Source organism: Watersipora subatra, chromosome 8 (assembly GCF_963576615.1).
Source record: "Watersipora subatra chromosome 8, tzWatSuba1.1, whole genome shotgun sequence".
Taxonomy (NCBI): Eukaryota; Metazoa; Bryozoa; class Gymnolaemata; order Cheilostomatida; family Watersiporidae; genus Watersipora; species Watersipora subatra.
The window spans coordinates 60,061,756-60,077,806 of record NC_088715.1 but is presented as its reverse complement, the minus strand read 5'-3'; the positions used below and the strand labels follow the sequence as shown (position 1 = coordinate 60,077,806).

Here is a 16,051-nt window from a genome sequence, read left to right as displayed (position 1 = left end):
CGTAATTTACTATAGGCCTACATCCTGTGTACATGTATATAAAAAATTGGTGCACAATTTTTGAGGGCTCACCATAACTGTGGTGAGTACAGGAATACTACAAAGCGGGGCACTAGCCTTTGGCTAACTGGTGGTATCAGCTCTTGATTTATTGGCAGATAAAGGGGAATGACTGAGCTCTTGCTAATTAGCTACCTGACCAATGACCCAGTGATGACCTTATGACCTGATAGACTCTAGAACATGAGAGGGTGAGAAGGCAACAAGGATAACTTCAAACTTGTTTGCAGGAGAGTTCAACTTATCATGAAGTATGACTTGGAATTTATTCACATAAAAAGCCGGGAAGTGAAGAATACTTATGAGATAATTTATAAGTAGAAGTATACTACTAGATGCCTAATCTGTGATGACGTAACTTAAAATTATCTTTGATAGTCAGGATATCAGTATAAAGTAAGGACTCTGGCAACCAAAAACAGCTATTTTACGAGGAATGACGCCAGTGGTAAATCCTAACTGGTAAACCCATTCAGGAAGCTCAAGATGGTACAAATGATTAGAGTAACAACCTGAATCAACCAATAAGCTTCTACTCCAACTATTTATTGCATCTGTGTTGTCCTCCTCTCATCTAGGAACTTCCTAAATTACACTCATTCTGAATTTAGCTCGCTTTCGTCTGTTCCAGTTCAGCAGCTATTGCCCAATTATGGCCGATTTGTCATGAGAAATATAACACTTGCATAGAGAAAGAGTAACCAGCTAGGTCCAGTCAATTTTGAATATTAATCAACAAGAGGTACTGTACGCTTGAACAAGCTTAGCATGACAGAATTTCAATTTGCGTATAGCCGCCTTGTTCCGCTTGACTGGGTTGGGTGTCCATTGTTTCATATTTAAAGATACATATGCTCTTCAGTTGCATTTAGAAACATTTCCACGTAGCTTTCATCAAGGTGTGTTTGGCAAAATGTCGAGGTGTTGGATCTGTATCAGCTTACTGATAACTTTCAGTGTGTATCAAATCACTGCCGATACTCTACCAGGTAGGTTTTCAGTAGTTTCTGTGACAGCTTTGTTTTACTTAACCTTGAGTGCAACAAGTTGTAGCAGTTAGTAAACACGGGTTTAACCATCATTACTCAATTAGACTCTTGCGAGAATCATTTTGGTTAAATAGAGGCTTGTTTACCCTTACTATGTTTCCATGGAGCAAATGATGTGAATTTGGAGTTGTGTTCACGTTGAGTTTTTATGCTATAAGCGTTTCGGTAGACATTCACGAGTTGCAGATTAACGCGAGCGGTTTGTTGAAAGAGTATTAAGATTTCTATGTCAGAGGATATAGCAGCGCATTCAAAACTGCTTATATCAAAATAAAAATGACTAAAATGCGAAAAGTGTTATAGCTAGAATAGCTTGTGCGGCACTTGTACAACATTCAAAAGTGTCGCCTCAATTTTTGCTGTCACGAAACACGCTGTAAAAACTTGTGAGTAACAAAACTTGTTTGACTGACAAATTATGCTATTTTCATCTCTTGGATGATAAACACTTGCGGATTAACAATCTCATGGAAACATTGAATGTCTGGCCAACATACACTCATCAAAACTTCTTACTTGGCTCACACTTATACCAACTTAATACAAATTTTATTTTTTTCTAGCATGTTTTGCTAACCTTGGCTTCTTTGTTTCTTTCAGTTCTAGAAGGAAATGCAACGGATACCTTTAGACTTATCTCCCCTGAGGAGAAATCCCTAACAACATATTATGGCAATGAGCCTACTCTCAACACAGTTCTACTGATCACGGATATGAGCTTTCATAATCTGTCTGTATTAATAGAGAGCTCAAACACCGGAGTTGCCAAGATATTTGTAAGTTTGACGTATCCTAATTCTTTTTAAATAAATTAATGAGCAAAAAATTACTCGATTGATGTTACTAACTTCTTGTAACTTTTGTGCAGAGTTAGGAAGAAAAGGAGTACCAGAACCTTTCAAACAAAGCTAGCATCATTCTTTGTTTTAAATCTAGTTCATACTGACCTAAGAACTTTTCCAAAATTATTCTGAACACAAGCCTAAATATCGGAAGACACAAATAACAGCGGTAACTGTGAAAATAGAAACAAAATCAAAATCCTAACCATAAAAAACGGTGGTGTTTTTTATAAACGACGTTAAGGTATAATATGTTTCTTTCTTGCAGTAAACAGTCTCATAAATGCATTTTAATTTTTTTTCTGCATGTGCTGTTTTTATGTTGGTCATTTTATTGAAAAAAGAATACATGGCCATATTTAAACAAAACGATCTCATGTATACTGCAAGTAAACCCTTATATGCATTATACATATGAAACTGTGATAATGGCTCCAGTAAGTACCTCCTTCTTAGAATTAACAGCATGGGTCATGCAACTTTTGGAGATAGCGAATAAATTCTACTTAAAATTAGCCTGAGAGCACATTGTTTATGTTCAGGTGATATCGAGGGGATCAGGTTCTTAGAGCCGGTTAAAAACGGTTTTATGACCTTTGCTCTATATTCGGTCCATAAGTTCAAGTGCCTCATGTAAACAGTGAATGAATGTGTAGGTATTATGTTACTATAACAAAGTAGGTTTTTCCACAGATTCTAATAGTTTAACTTGACTGATATTCATAAAAGATTTCGTGAAATACTAATTTATTCACCTTTACCCTCTGTGGTTTTTCCTAAGTTCAGTTAGGTCGAGCCAATGAAACATACCAACAATCTCATAGGTTACCTAAGGTCCACCTCCTACTCCCAACTCTCAATAAACTTTGCCAAAACCCATGCTAATAAGTGCTGAATAAGTCAAAACCACAACACGGTTGTACTGATACCATGGCACCTCTCCACGTTATTCTGGTTTTAAAGTGGTTCGACCTTAGGCACCATGTCAACTATTGGTTAGTCAAGCATTATGAATGGTAGTAAAATGTTACTCATTGGAAGTTGCAATTTTTATTATAATAAGAGCAGCCGTGCCGGAAAAACTGGTTAGCGCATGAATTGAACTCGCATATATAGATTCAGAGCCAGGCATGCTATGCATGTGCCACTCTGCTACCTTTACACATCTACGAATAATTGTGTGCTTACTTATTACGCATGACAATCTTCCACAGCGAAGGGCACTGCAAGATTACTAGTAATGCTAATTAATAATAATCATTTTTTATGGTTTTAAGTGCTTGAGAGAAAATTCTTCCAATTTTGAAGAAAAACTTATCTGTTTTAATCTGAACAGCATTTTCAAGCAATTTCATGAGTATTAAGATTTTACAGAATATCTTAACAAAAATTAATTTTTTTTAAAATGGTTACTGTTCTTTAAAGCATACCTGGTAAACCAACTTGATTATCAGGAAACTGATGTAGAACTATCAGCTCAACCCGGCAGGTAAACTGAGTTTTGGGTAGCGATAAAACAAGAGAGGTAGCCAGTAAATTAATCTAGATTTGTGAACACGTGTCTGAGCTCTGTAGAAGTGTGGAGTGTGAGTTTGAAGAACAAATAAATTATGAAATAAACTAGGTAGCCATTCATTCAGTCAAGAAGTCGGCAAGAAGCTTTGAATCTCTGGGGCCAGATTATTTGAGCTTTGTTCCGCTTCAAAGTTAACAAACACTGGTTATGCAAGCCCTGTAATTATTTTACATTTTCTTAGTTCAATGTGCTTGGAAAACAGCTATTAGAGTCTTTCTGATGGCGAGGCAACTGCAGTAATCCACTGATTAACAGAACAGTCACACGTGACCCAGTGGCTTACATCAGCTCATGAGCGTAAACAAGTCACTCCTAATTTCGTTACCGTGTATCAGATCATGTGAGATTTCTGATGGGAAGTTATTTGACAACAAATATTTCAAAAAATGCACTGTGCCAAATGTTCTTTCAACTGTTTCAGATTTAGTAGAATTTCTGTTGCTATTCATACTTACTTGTTTGTTTGTAAACATAAACAAATTATTAGTATATTCTATCAGAAAGTATCGATATTTTTTGACATTGTGATTGTTTTTGACATTTGAGGTGGCCTGACTGCCAAGATGTTTCAAGATTAAAGTTGATAAAACATGTTTTTGGTTAAAATGCTCACATAAAACAAAAGTGCAATTACTGTATGATGTCTATAGGTGCAAAGAGACCGATGGAATATAGACGATGGAATAGAAACGCGTAACGCTGCGACTTGAACACAATAGCTGATATCAACTATTGCAACACTAGCTATTAGTGATGTCATTTCACACGTATTTTTCTTCTGAGCATTTTAATGGCAATCAAGTTTTGTCAATTTTAATCTCGAACATTCTGGCAGTCAGATCTCTTCAAACATCAGTGACAATCACAAATGTTAGAAAAGTGTTTACACTTTCTGGCAAACTCTACTAAAATCTTGTCCAAATACATCGTTAACACTTTCAGCTCTAATCTTGTATACAGAAGCAACTCACCTGATCATAGACAAAACTACAGACTCTCGACTGTGAAAGCACTTAGAATAACACAATTCCTTTTGACCTCGTGACCTGAATATCATTTTGAAGCTCTGAGCTTATAGAAAATATTGAAAGAAAATGAAATCAAAATAGAAGGAATAGTCTTCATTTCATCGTCTCTCTCCAAAATGACGTTTTAGACATAAATGTAAAAACATTGGTTGCAGTACACCGGGTTTTATAGAGTATGTATAGTTGTCATAAATAGAAAACAAAAAGGTTTTGAGCAAAGCTCTTGCTGCTTAAAAGAAAAAAATTAAAACTAATGTCTAGCTGGCTGCCATTTTTCATTTCTTGGTAAGTTTTCAATGTCCTAGATATTTCAATCATATTATGAGAATTAATAGTTTGATTGAGTTGAACTTATAAAAGTATACTGAGAACATATCACCTGTAAGGCCACCAAAACCTTGTAGCCCTACAGTAATCAAAAATAGGATAAAAACATACTACGAATCTGAGCTTTCTCCTGTCACAAAAAACATCCCTAAATCATCTCAATCCAGGCTTCAACCTGTTGACTAGAATTTTAGTATCACTAGCCCAATGTGACAACCAAGAAAATGCGGTTTATTTAATTCTATTAGATGTTTCCTAGAGTTACTCGCGTACGGCACTAGCTATATACATTTTGTAGAACTTTGCCTAATCCGCTTTGAGCTGATTATACGGTTTGAGTGATGATTGCTTCATCCCAATAAACAGAAAAATTCTTGTCACAATGCCAAGATTCATACCTCAATATCAAGTGCAGACGCATAGTGTCTGGTAATGCAAATCAATCTTGTAAGACCTAAATGGGTTAGTAAAACGAGCTTGCAAGGCTTTTTTGGCCACCATTTTTATAACATAGTTTTTCTTTTCTGTTTAAAGTGATAAAGATTTCTAGACAAAAGTTCTAGTTGGCCTACTCAGCTTGAGGCATTTATCCAAACTATTCTGTCTCAGCCTACAAACAGTGGTTTTAGTTTCAAAACACAGGCTTTAAATTGCACTTCACAATAGAATATAATGCTCAAGGCTAAAACTTATTTTTGCATTTAGTTCGACTTAGTTGCAAATATGTAATAAAAAGCTATTTATTTTACTATGAAATCCTGATGAACTGACGTGATTTCAATGCTCCAAAGGAAAAAACCTGCAACACATCAATTTGCAAAGAAAGCCTTCTTTGGACTGATATGTGAGATGTTCCTAAATGCAAATAGTTGAACACGTGGTGTTTGTTTTGAAAATTGACATCGCGCCAAGTCATGCTTTGTGACTCAATTTAGGCCATCCATGCTCGCTATTATAATCAAATTACTTATATAAGCAAGCAGAGCCCGAGAAAAGCTTCAGTCAAATTTTTTAGTTATATAAGAATTTCCTTGTAAGGGTGGTTTTGGACATGTTCCTAACCTATATAGCATTTACCTGCACAGGCTAAATACTAAAGTGTCAAGTTTCAGGCAGTTTAATAGAGTTTCTTGTACTCTTTCCAAGCGTCATGAACTTTAGTTTCACGTTTTTAAAACACAGCGTAGACAAGATATAGAGCTGAAAGTCTATCCCTGTTTCCGCGACGCGAATGATGCAGATTTGGAGTTGTGTGCACATTGAGTTTTATGCGATGAGTATTTTACATTTTTACTTGCATGTTACAGATTAGCGAAGGCGCTATGTTAAAAAAAGATAAAGATTTCTATGTGAGAGGTGATATGTGGTGCTTTCAGAACTGCTCGAATCAAAAAAAGAATGGCTGAGTGAAGAAAAGGCTTAAAATGGAATAGCTTCGCGGTATTTGACTGTGCATTATTTGCAAAAACCATCTTCAGCTTTTGCAAACATGAAAGTTTCGGCAAAAGTAATAAAACTCTTGACTTTCGGGTTTTTACTGTTTCCATATCGTGGATGACTCAAGCCTGGGAACTAGCCACATCATAGAAACATCGTGTATAATGTAGACGTGCCCTTATTTTCATTTGCTTACAGAAAATAAGGGTACAATACGCAAACACCATATATGAACAACGTCATGAGGGTCTCACCGATATTTGCCATCACGAAGGAATGTCATTTTACAATCATGTTATTTATGCTGGTACGGAACAAATTACCAGCAAATATTGCAAGCCACCATCTTATTTGAATAAGAAATATTTGTCGAGCATGCCGCTCTCAGACCAGCAATTTTGGGTAGTTCAGTGCAAAGCTACTTACATTTTTGTACAGCGAGTGGGTCAATGGGTTTTTAAAATTATGTTGTATGACAGAATGTAAATGGCATTGAAGCGATCTGTTCCCCATTTATACTTTGGCTAGCAGCTGCTCGACGATCAATTTTTTGTTTACAGGGTGAAGTTATGATCTCTCCTTGCCAAGAGACAAACAGTTTTAATTTTACCAACGACCAAAATTATTCATCAACTTCCGAGTACAGTTTCGAAAAAGTTCAAAGCTCTCAAACCTGCTACAACCTGTCATTTCACAGTGAGTCAGGCGTTTTGCAATCTACATGATATTCAAAGAATTTATAGCCATTTTTAGCATTTGAAAGCATTTTCCCAAGTGCATAAATAATACCTCAACATATAATGTGCACTTAAAGATGGATTTGCACAGAATTTTAGTTGATTTTTTTAAACATTATCTGTATTTTTCTATCGTTTGCAGTTGTTTTTGATGCTTGAGATGATCTGATTGCCAGTAAAATTGCTAGCAGAAGAATGCATGCCAAATTATGTCACTTGCCTCTGTCACCGCTATACCTGATATCTGCCTTGGTATTCAAGTTACAGTGTTGCGCGTCTCTATTCTTTTGGTCTCTGCGACAGTAAATGCCATAATCACATTTTTCCTTGATCTGAGCGTTTTAACCGTGATCAATTTTAGTTGATTTGAATCTTGAAACATTCTGGCAGTCAGATCCCCTCAAACATAAAGAAACAGTTGCAAATGAAAAAAAAATACCAGCAGTTTCTGATAAAATCTACTAAGTTTTTGTGCAAGTTTATCTTTAACCTTTAACCTTACCGGTAAACCTTTTGCAAAATTGATCTATTTTCTCAGATTCTCTGTTTGTTAAACATTTATATGGGTTCTAAAAACACCTGCTTTCTTAGAATTTTGAGTTAACTACACTCAAGTTTTCTGTAAAACCCAGCAAATTTAAAAGTACACACTTATTGATTATTTTTTGTATTTTCTACAGCGGAGGCAGTCTATATTGGTTACTCAACTCTGAAATTTTATGCTTCGGTCAATGAAAGCTCGGAAGTCCTCTATGTGCAATCTGTTTTGCTTCGATCTATACGACCATACAGACCACTAGACAGCGCCTACAACATCTCTATTATGGTTTTGGTAAGCTTTCTTTCCCGCTTCAAGTATCAAAGATGTCACCACCTTTAAATCATCTTGACTGAGTGTGCTTGCTTTACTTTATAATTTGGCTAACGAAACATTGCACTCAACTAATTGCTAATTGCCGCAGACAGTACCACTGCAGGATGCTAATGCAAAACAGTGAGCCATTGTTGTTTTTATCAAAACAAGAGCTTCAATTTTCATTTTTGACTAAAAGTATCTTGACATAATTGAATTTTAACGCAAATTGTTGCAAGTAAATTGCTACTATGAACCTTTTACCAAAAAACTCTTCAAGGCTCTAAAGTATGTTATATACACACAAGTATAATAAGTGAATGTCTTAGTAAAACTACTTGTTTTATTAATGACTTTTTAGCGCATAAAAATTGGTTTCATTTGAACAAAAATGATAAAAGGTATTTGATCTTTTTTAGCCTTGCTAAAGCTGCTTCAGCGACCCTAGACTTTTTTTCCCTTGACAAAATATCTGAAAATTTCAGACAGTTTTCAATTCAAACAAAAAAATTTGTTCTGATGACATATAAATTTATTTTAGGTTGCAGTTGTCATGCTGGCCACAGGGAACAATCTAGAGTTTGAAACTATCAAAGAACACTTAAAGAAGCCAAAAGCCCCAATTATAGCCTTGATCTCACAGTTTACCATAATGCCTTTGGTAAGTGCCTTCAACTCCGCTTATAGACAATCTTCTTCTTTATGTGTGATCTTTAGATACTCAAAGAATACTTTCAGTGTGTAAATAAACCTTTCAACAATTGAATTCACAAAATGAATTTACCTGTTCACATATTTATGTAAGTTATTATAGCGATTTATACATAACCAAGACAAATTAACCAAACTTTTCATAAAATGGCAGTAATTGAAAACCGAATTAATGTCTCTATTTTTAGATAGCCTATGGAATAATATGGCTGATGGGCTACACAGGAGGTAAAGCTCTTGGATTCTTTACATTGGGCTGTTCTCCTGGAGGTGGAACCAGCAACATGTACTCAAAGCTATTCAATGGAGATTTGTCTCTCAGTGTAACGATGACTACACTAAGCACTATTGCATGTTTAGGTAAGAATTGTCAAAGTGATTTGCATACAGCTATAGAAGCCAAGTTTTGATATAATAAGAGTCGTGTCCATCATTCTTTCCATTCATTCATCTGCCCAAAACCATTGCTGGATGTTGGCATACAATATTGGGTCGTATGATATTCAAACCTATACTTTTGGTTTGGCAGCCAAAAGCACTTACATATGTGCAACGCTACCATCTTCCTGAATTTTGAAATAGCTGTACATATAAGTATTACACCTGATGATTTCTTCCAACACACTGGACTGCCAGGGTGCTAGTACACTAGACTGCCAGGGTGCTAGTGTCTTACAAACAAGAGTCAGTGAGAACGTAAATGATCCGTAAAGGCCTGCCACGTTTATGTAATAACTTGCATATGTGCGTTTCCTGTCATAGGTCATGGGTGATTGACTTCTATAATAGTTTACGTAGCCTTAAATGGTGTTTGAACCTATGCCAAAAAAGAGGCTAGACTTTTGTTACATAACCCAGAGATGAAATGCCAAAAGTGTTAGTGCATATTTATAAACTAGAATTAATTCAAATATAACTAGTACCACATTAAAACACCACCATAACAAATGTGCCATTCATTGAAGCTCTGCCAAGTTTAAAAACATTGAAAAGCTTAATAATGTGGCTGTTGATTGTTAACTTACAGGAATGCTGCCCTTGTGGTTGTATACTCTCGGAGCAACAATACCTGCTGATGAAGGAGTTGATAATGTGGAGCTACCATTCATGAATATACTACAGAGTCTAGCACTTATCGTCTTCCCACTAGCAATCGGAGCATTGATGAAATACAAGCTGCCTCGGGTAGCTTTGCTCATAAAGAAATGCCTCAAGGTTAGTTCAGTGTATTTATTATTCTGAGTGACAACCTCAGCAATGCAATAAACCTATTTTAAGCATACTAAATTTTAATAATAAGTCTATGGAATAGTTGGTTTAAAAAGTTAATGCTAAAGTTAACTTGAAGCATCAGACTTAATCAAACAAGGACTATTAGACCAATGAAATTGTTACTCATCTCGATTGTGTTACTTTACAAGTTTTGAATAAACACTGAAAAACTTTGAAGTTTGAAAATGAGTTTTGGCAAGCAATAAAAATTGCTTCTTGCTCATGTGCTAGTACTTTATACGTCGTTCTTGAAGTGAGAATGCTATTCGCTTGTCAAAAACTTTTTAGTGTTTCATATCAGAGTATAGACAAGCTTACAAACAGAGTTACGCTACTTTATACACCGTTCCTGAAGTGAGAATGCTAATCGCTTGTCAAAAACCTTTTAGTGTTTCATATCAGGGTATAGACAAGCTTATGAACAGAGTTGAATACAATAGATCAGATTTTGGTTTAAGGGATTTTGATTTCAATTGTACTTATGATTGTTCCGACAATGGATAATCACAGACATGATTGTATTTGTTATTACAGCAACTACAACCATTAGTAGGCCATAGGTTCTCAAGGCTTCAGCCTTAGAAAAGGATCAATGGGTTAAGAGGTTTTTGAAATGACCCCAAGGGTCACTGCAAGCTGAGCTAGTAAATTTTATCAGAACTGCTATATAGATTCTCTACTAAGTTTGTGATAAAAGATGCTACTTTTTTCTACTACTCAGTAAACGCTAAACCAACGTTACTAATAATATGTTAATTAAATTTTACTATTCTTCTGAACCAGAATATTAGCATAAATATGAAGCATGCCTCCACCCAAGTCTCTCACAACCATTACAAAAAATTACATTTCTCATAATTGACAAACATAGCAAGTGGTCAACTGTGGCAGGCCATTGCTGCTAGAATTAACACGTCAAAGGAGCATAATCATTTCTAGTTTCAATTTGTTTTTGTTAAGCACCAGTTCAACAAAACTTTGATAATATCAAACTCAGTTACAATAATTCAGCTACAATTGTGTATTATGATGGATTATTCAATAAAACACAAAAAACTATATAATCCTAATTAAAATATAGGGTAATAATATTATATTATAATTGCTGCTATGAGGTTACATGAGTTAGAATGAGAAAGCATAAGTGTATCACGATGAGTTTCTCTTGCAGGTTCTCTTTATTCTCACCCTTATCACATTCCTCACTCTCGGAATCTATGTGAAGTTTTACATATTCTATGAATTTGATGCTGAACTCATCTTGGCAGCAAGCTCGCTACCATTCGGAGGATTTGTGCTGGGTGGCCTTTTGGCATGGATCTGCCGGTTTGACTGGCCCTTGATTAAGGTAACTTGGTTATTCTAATTTAGCCTTGACATTAACTAGTTTAACGGCAAATGTCAGAACCTAATGTGCAGGTAGTCTTTGTTTAACTAGAACTTGGAGAAATGATGAAGCTGCTTCAATATTTGTTTAATGCAATTCAATTTTAACTACGATAGTCTAGTCGCATACATACGATAAGTTTGAAGGCTATGGTAACACACTACCCTCATGCCATCTTTTGTTCTTTATCTTCCCACATTAGTCATATGGTTTCTAAGATTATATTTTTCTGAAGTGTTGGGTTTGATGTTCAATACTCTAATGTCTCTTCAGAATATTAGGGAAAATAGTACTAGTGCTATGTATCAATGATTACTCAATCTATAATATATGTAAGTCAATAATTTTTATTATTTAATTACATAAAAGAAAGTAGAAAATAGTGTAGCTTCTTTCGAAAATATGTACGGTAGGAAACTACCGTGAATATTGTCGAAGGACGACAAAATGGCTAGATGTTCGATTCCAATATTTTAGTCTAGCTAAGGTTCTTAAAAGCTTAAAATTTATAACTTCAACATTAAGTAAGACTTACATAATATGCTACAAAATAAGCAGACGAGGCTTTAATGTATAAAGGAGGAAAAATTGAACGATAACATAATACTGAATGGTGATGAAATAGCTGCACCTGTATGGGCAACAAATTTGGTTATTGGCGAAATTTTTTGAAAGATTTACCACAGTTAAACTATGACTACTTGTACTTTTAATTCTGATCTAATTCCTTGGTAAGATCAGCCTTAGCAAGAAATTTGAAAGTTTAGTTATGCCACTGTCCATATATGTTATCAACGAACTCTGCCTGCTGATGGTCGCTGGTCACTGGTCGCTAGATGGTTGATTAATCGCGTGTCCAACATTATTTCAATTATTGCATAATAGATTTTTTCTTTCATTAAATGAAAACACATTGATGTTGTCATGGGATACAGCTTTTGAAAATAGCCGCCCTGCCAAGGTGAATGTGAATTTGACATGTATTACTTCTGAGCTGTTGTTATTAGCATCCTTGAAATATTTTATGAAAGGAGCTTACTACCAGCTTATAAATTCCTTACGTAAGAAAGCACATTTTCACCTAGTAGTATCTGTTAGTAGTTATGATGAGTGGCAACCCCAACCACCAAACGAAATTGACAATAATAAAAAAATACAACACTTTCTGATAAAATCTAATAAAGTTTTTTTTGCAAACAAAGCTTTCAGCTTTTGTTGAAAGGTTTCAATTATTCTACCTAATAACCACACGCAAGCGGGAACAAAGATATCTTTGACAAAAAGTGGAACATTTTGAAACAGTTGAGTGGAATGCGTAGACATTGTCAATTAGGTATGCATGCAGTAGCTGTCCATGGTCACATCACATGACTGCCCAGCTGCTTTTGAGTTGACATATTTTGATTTAGTGGATTTTTATCAACCATTGTCAACAAATGATCAATACAAACTCACGGCAGATTACTGCTTGTAATTGAGGGAAAAAGAAAGGGAGGGAAGAGATTAGCTGAAGAGAAATAGGGACAGAGAAAAATAGATAGAGGGTGAGGCAGAAAGAGAGGGTGAGACAGAAAGAGAGGGAGAGAGAGGGAGAGAGAGGGGGAGAGAGCGAGAGAGAGAGAGAGAGAGAGAGAGAGAGAGAGAGAGAGAGAGAGAGAGAGAGAGAGAGAGAGAGGGAGAGAGAGGAGAGAGGAGAGAGGACAGAGGAGAGAGGAGGGAGGAGAGAGGAACGAGGAGAGCGAGAGAGAGAGAGAGTGAGAGAGAGAGAGAGTGAGAGAAAGAGTGAGAGAGAGTGAGAGAGAGTGAGAGAGAGTGAGAGAGAGTGAGAGAGAGTGAGAGAGAGTGAGAGAGAGTAAGAGAGAAAGAGAGAGTGAGAGAGTGAGAGAGAGGAGAGAGAGAGAGAGAGAGAGAGAGAGAGAGAGAGAAAGAGAGAGAGAGAGAGAGAGTGATAGAGAGTGAGAGAGAATGAGAGAGAGTGAGTGAGAGAGAGTGAGAGAGAGTGAGTATCAATCTTTAGCTTAAATATCAATCAATACCTTAAGTATCAATCAATACCTTAAGTATCAATCAATGCCTTAAATATCAATCAATACCTTAAATATCAATCATTACCTTAAATATCAATCAATACCTTAAATATCAATCAATACCTTAAATATCAATCAATACCAACCATAATCCTGTAAAACTAATTGTAGATTTTGTTTTATTGAATTACAATACCGAACAACTTTCTATCCTAGTTTTAAAGACTTGATTATATTTCTGCTAGCTATGTAGCAGCTATGGCAAACATGTGCAAGATATACCTTCCGTTTTCATGCCATACAGTATTATTGAGGATACATTAACAATATTTTTTGCAGACAATTTCAATAGAAACAGGACTGCAGAGTGCTGCAGTGTGCATACTCGTTGTGATGTCGGTCTCAGGACAGCCAGATATGGATCTTGCACTAATTCTACCTACAGCGTCTACCATAGTAGCCGGATGGCCATTCTACATCCTACTACCCATATACATGCTCAGACAGAGAATAATAAAAAAGGTAATCACTTTTTTAAACAACAGTTTTACTTTTTAGGCAGATTTTGCAAAGGGTAAAATTTGAACTTTCAATTGACCACTTTTAGTTAATAAACTTTCAACTATGGTTTAAAGATGAACCTGCACACAATTTTTGTAGCTTTCATTAGAAAGTATTGTTATTTTTTATCCTTTGCGGTTGACAGTAATAATCTTAATTATTTCAACTGGTTGTTTCCAGCTCAAATTTGAAGTTGTCAGCCCATGAGCAAATAGGAATTCTATTTCTTGTAAAGCTCAAGTAGTTTTAATTTACCTTCAAACTTAAAGCGGCCAAGCTAAGAGATGATTAAACTAAGCACTCCTTGCTGACCAAGCATATGAATGACAAACGTCACCACTTTTTTATGATTCTGTCATGACAAAATAGTTGCAAACCTACAAGAAACTTTTTGTGGTTATATTACTTTATTGCTTACTGCTAAAAGTTCTCTTTGTAACTTAAAATAAGATGATAAAGCTCTACCTGGCATTACTAAAAATAACACCTATTAAAGCAATAATAAAATTTCAATTCTTTAGCATTGTTAAAATCTATTAACGTAATCTTCTTTTTGCAACTAACGCTCTAGAAAATTTCGTTGTTTATGTTTCTTGTAAGTTTGAAAAATTTACTTGCTTGAATTTTGTAAAAATTCTCAAAAAAGATTTTTTATGCAATGTGTAACAAACTGTGACTTTAAAACCTGCTAAATACTCCCAAAATGTCTTAAATCTTAGATGTTAAAATTTGTGGTAACCAATCACAAATCTTAACATCTGATTTGCTGGTCCCAAATCAGATGGCTGGTAAAAAAGAACTAATTTCTTGACATGATAATTCTCGCCACTATAGGGTACGATAACAGTGTCACTGTTGCAGGACTTTATAAACTGTAACTTCCTTTCAGCTTTTCAAAAGCTGGCAAGCCAAATCCTAGTGTTTTAGTGATTTATGATAACATGCCCATTGACACGCTCTCTGACCTTATTTCGTAATGTTTTAGAGAAAAGCTAAACTAGAAAAAAGAGCTCTAGACAGCGAAAGCTTCATTGGGGAAAAAAAAAGCAAGACTCCAATTGAAGATCTTGGCAGCACTGAGAGTGAATCCAGTAGTCGTGGCAACGCTGCCGTTGAACTGAAGTTGTTAAACCAATGAGAAGAGCTACCCTCAGTTTCGCTAAATCAGCAATAGGATACTTATCTACAGCCTTGTTATAATCTATGTACATACACTTACAACGGGCTAGAGTTGGAGCATAGAGCTATCATGTACATAGAGTTATCATGTACAGCAACAAGTAGATAGCAAAGTCGGACAATAGCTGCCGCTGATTATCATCTGTTCGGCAGCATGTGCCAAGCTTTTTCAGTTATAAACTTCTATAGCTCACCTCTACTTCAGCTTCTTTGCTGATCCGCAAGTAAAATCGGATTCATTACGCAATATTTTTATATTTTATCCTTATTACAGCTTAAAATTCACCGCGCAAGTGAAATATGAAAGTATTTATTTGTATTTGCATCATATAACTCGTCCAGAAGCATTGTACAATAGAATTTTAATCTTATTTTCTTGCAGCAAAATTTTAGAGCGTTTAGACAACAGTAGACGACTAAATCTTTTTGTACAGTTGATCAACTTTTCATATAGGTTTTTTAACAATTGCATATAGACTTTACATTTTATCGACTTTTTTATCAGAAGTGTCCAGTATGGAGCTAACCTCAAGCTTGCGGATTAGTTGTAAAGGGAAGCAACTCCACAGTACCATGAGTGACAACTATTCTGTGTAGCCATTTAGCAGTTTTTTCATAAACAAATATTATTGCTTTTTGCGAACTGCAATTAAAATAAATTTAAACAGATAGCATTTTTATGATTTTAAAAATATACCTATTTCGTAAAAGCAGAGGCATCCTTTTATGCTTTGTATGTATGCTGCTTGCATAGTTTGATTGAGCTTTGCACGAGTAAGTCAACTATCTATCTCAAAGAGTTCTTTCATAAGTGACACGGGGAAATTAGGACAGAAATTACAGCCCAACCTGAATATGTTCTGATTGCATTGGCTGCTTGTCGTTGAGCAGTCGCCTAGTTTCCCTGAACAAGAACTACAGCCCAACCTAAATATGTTCTGATTGCTTCGGCTACTTGTCGTTGAGCAGTCGCCTAGTTTTTTTGAACAAGAACTTGTAGTCGAT

General features: G+C 35.5%; 1 protein-coding gene across 1 annotated transcript; it reads left to right on the top strand.

Annotated features, from left to right (window-relative positions):
* Positions 1–915: 915 nt before the first annotated feature.
* LOC137401601 (hepatic sodium/bile acid cotransporter-like) lies at positions 916–15,756 on the top strand. The gene is made up of 10 exons (XM_068088031.1): positions 916–1,049; positions 1,710–1,885; positions 6,880–7,015; positions 7,737–7,888; positions 8,451–8,570; positions 8,809–8,980; positions 9,648–9,835; positions 11,064–11,240; positions 13,646–13,828; positions 14,853–15,756. Exons 1-10 carry the CDS (start codon positions 974–976, stop codon positions 15,003–15,005), a joined length of 1,533 nt encoding a protein of 510 aa, XP_067944132.1. The 5' UTR covers positions 916–973; the 3' UTR covers positions 15,006–15,756.
* The last annotated feature ends 295 nt before the right edge of the window (positions 15,757–16,051 follow it).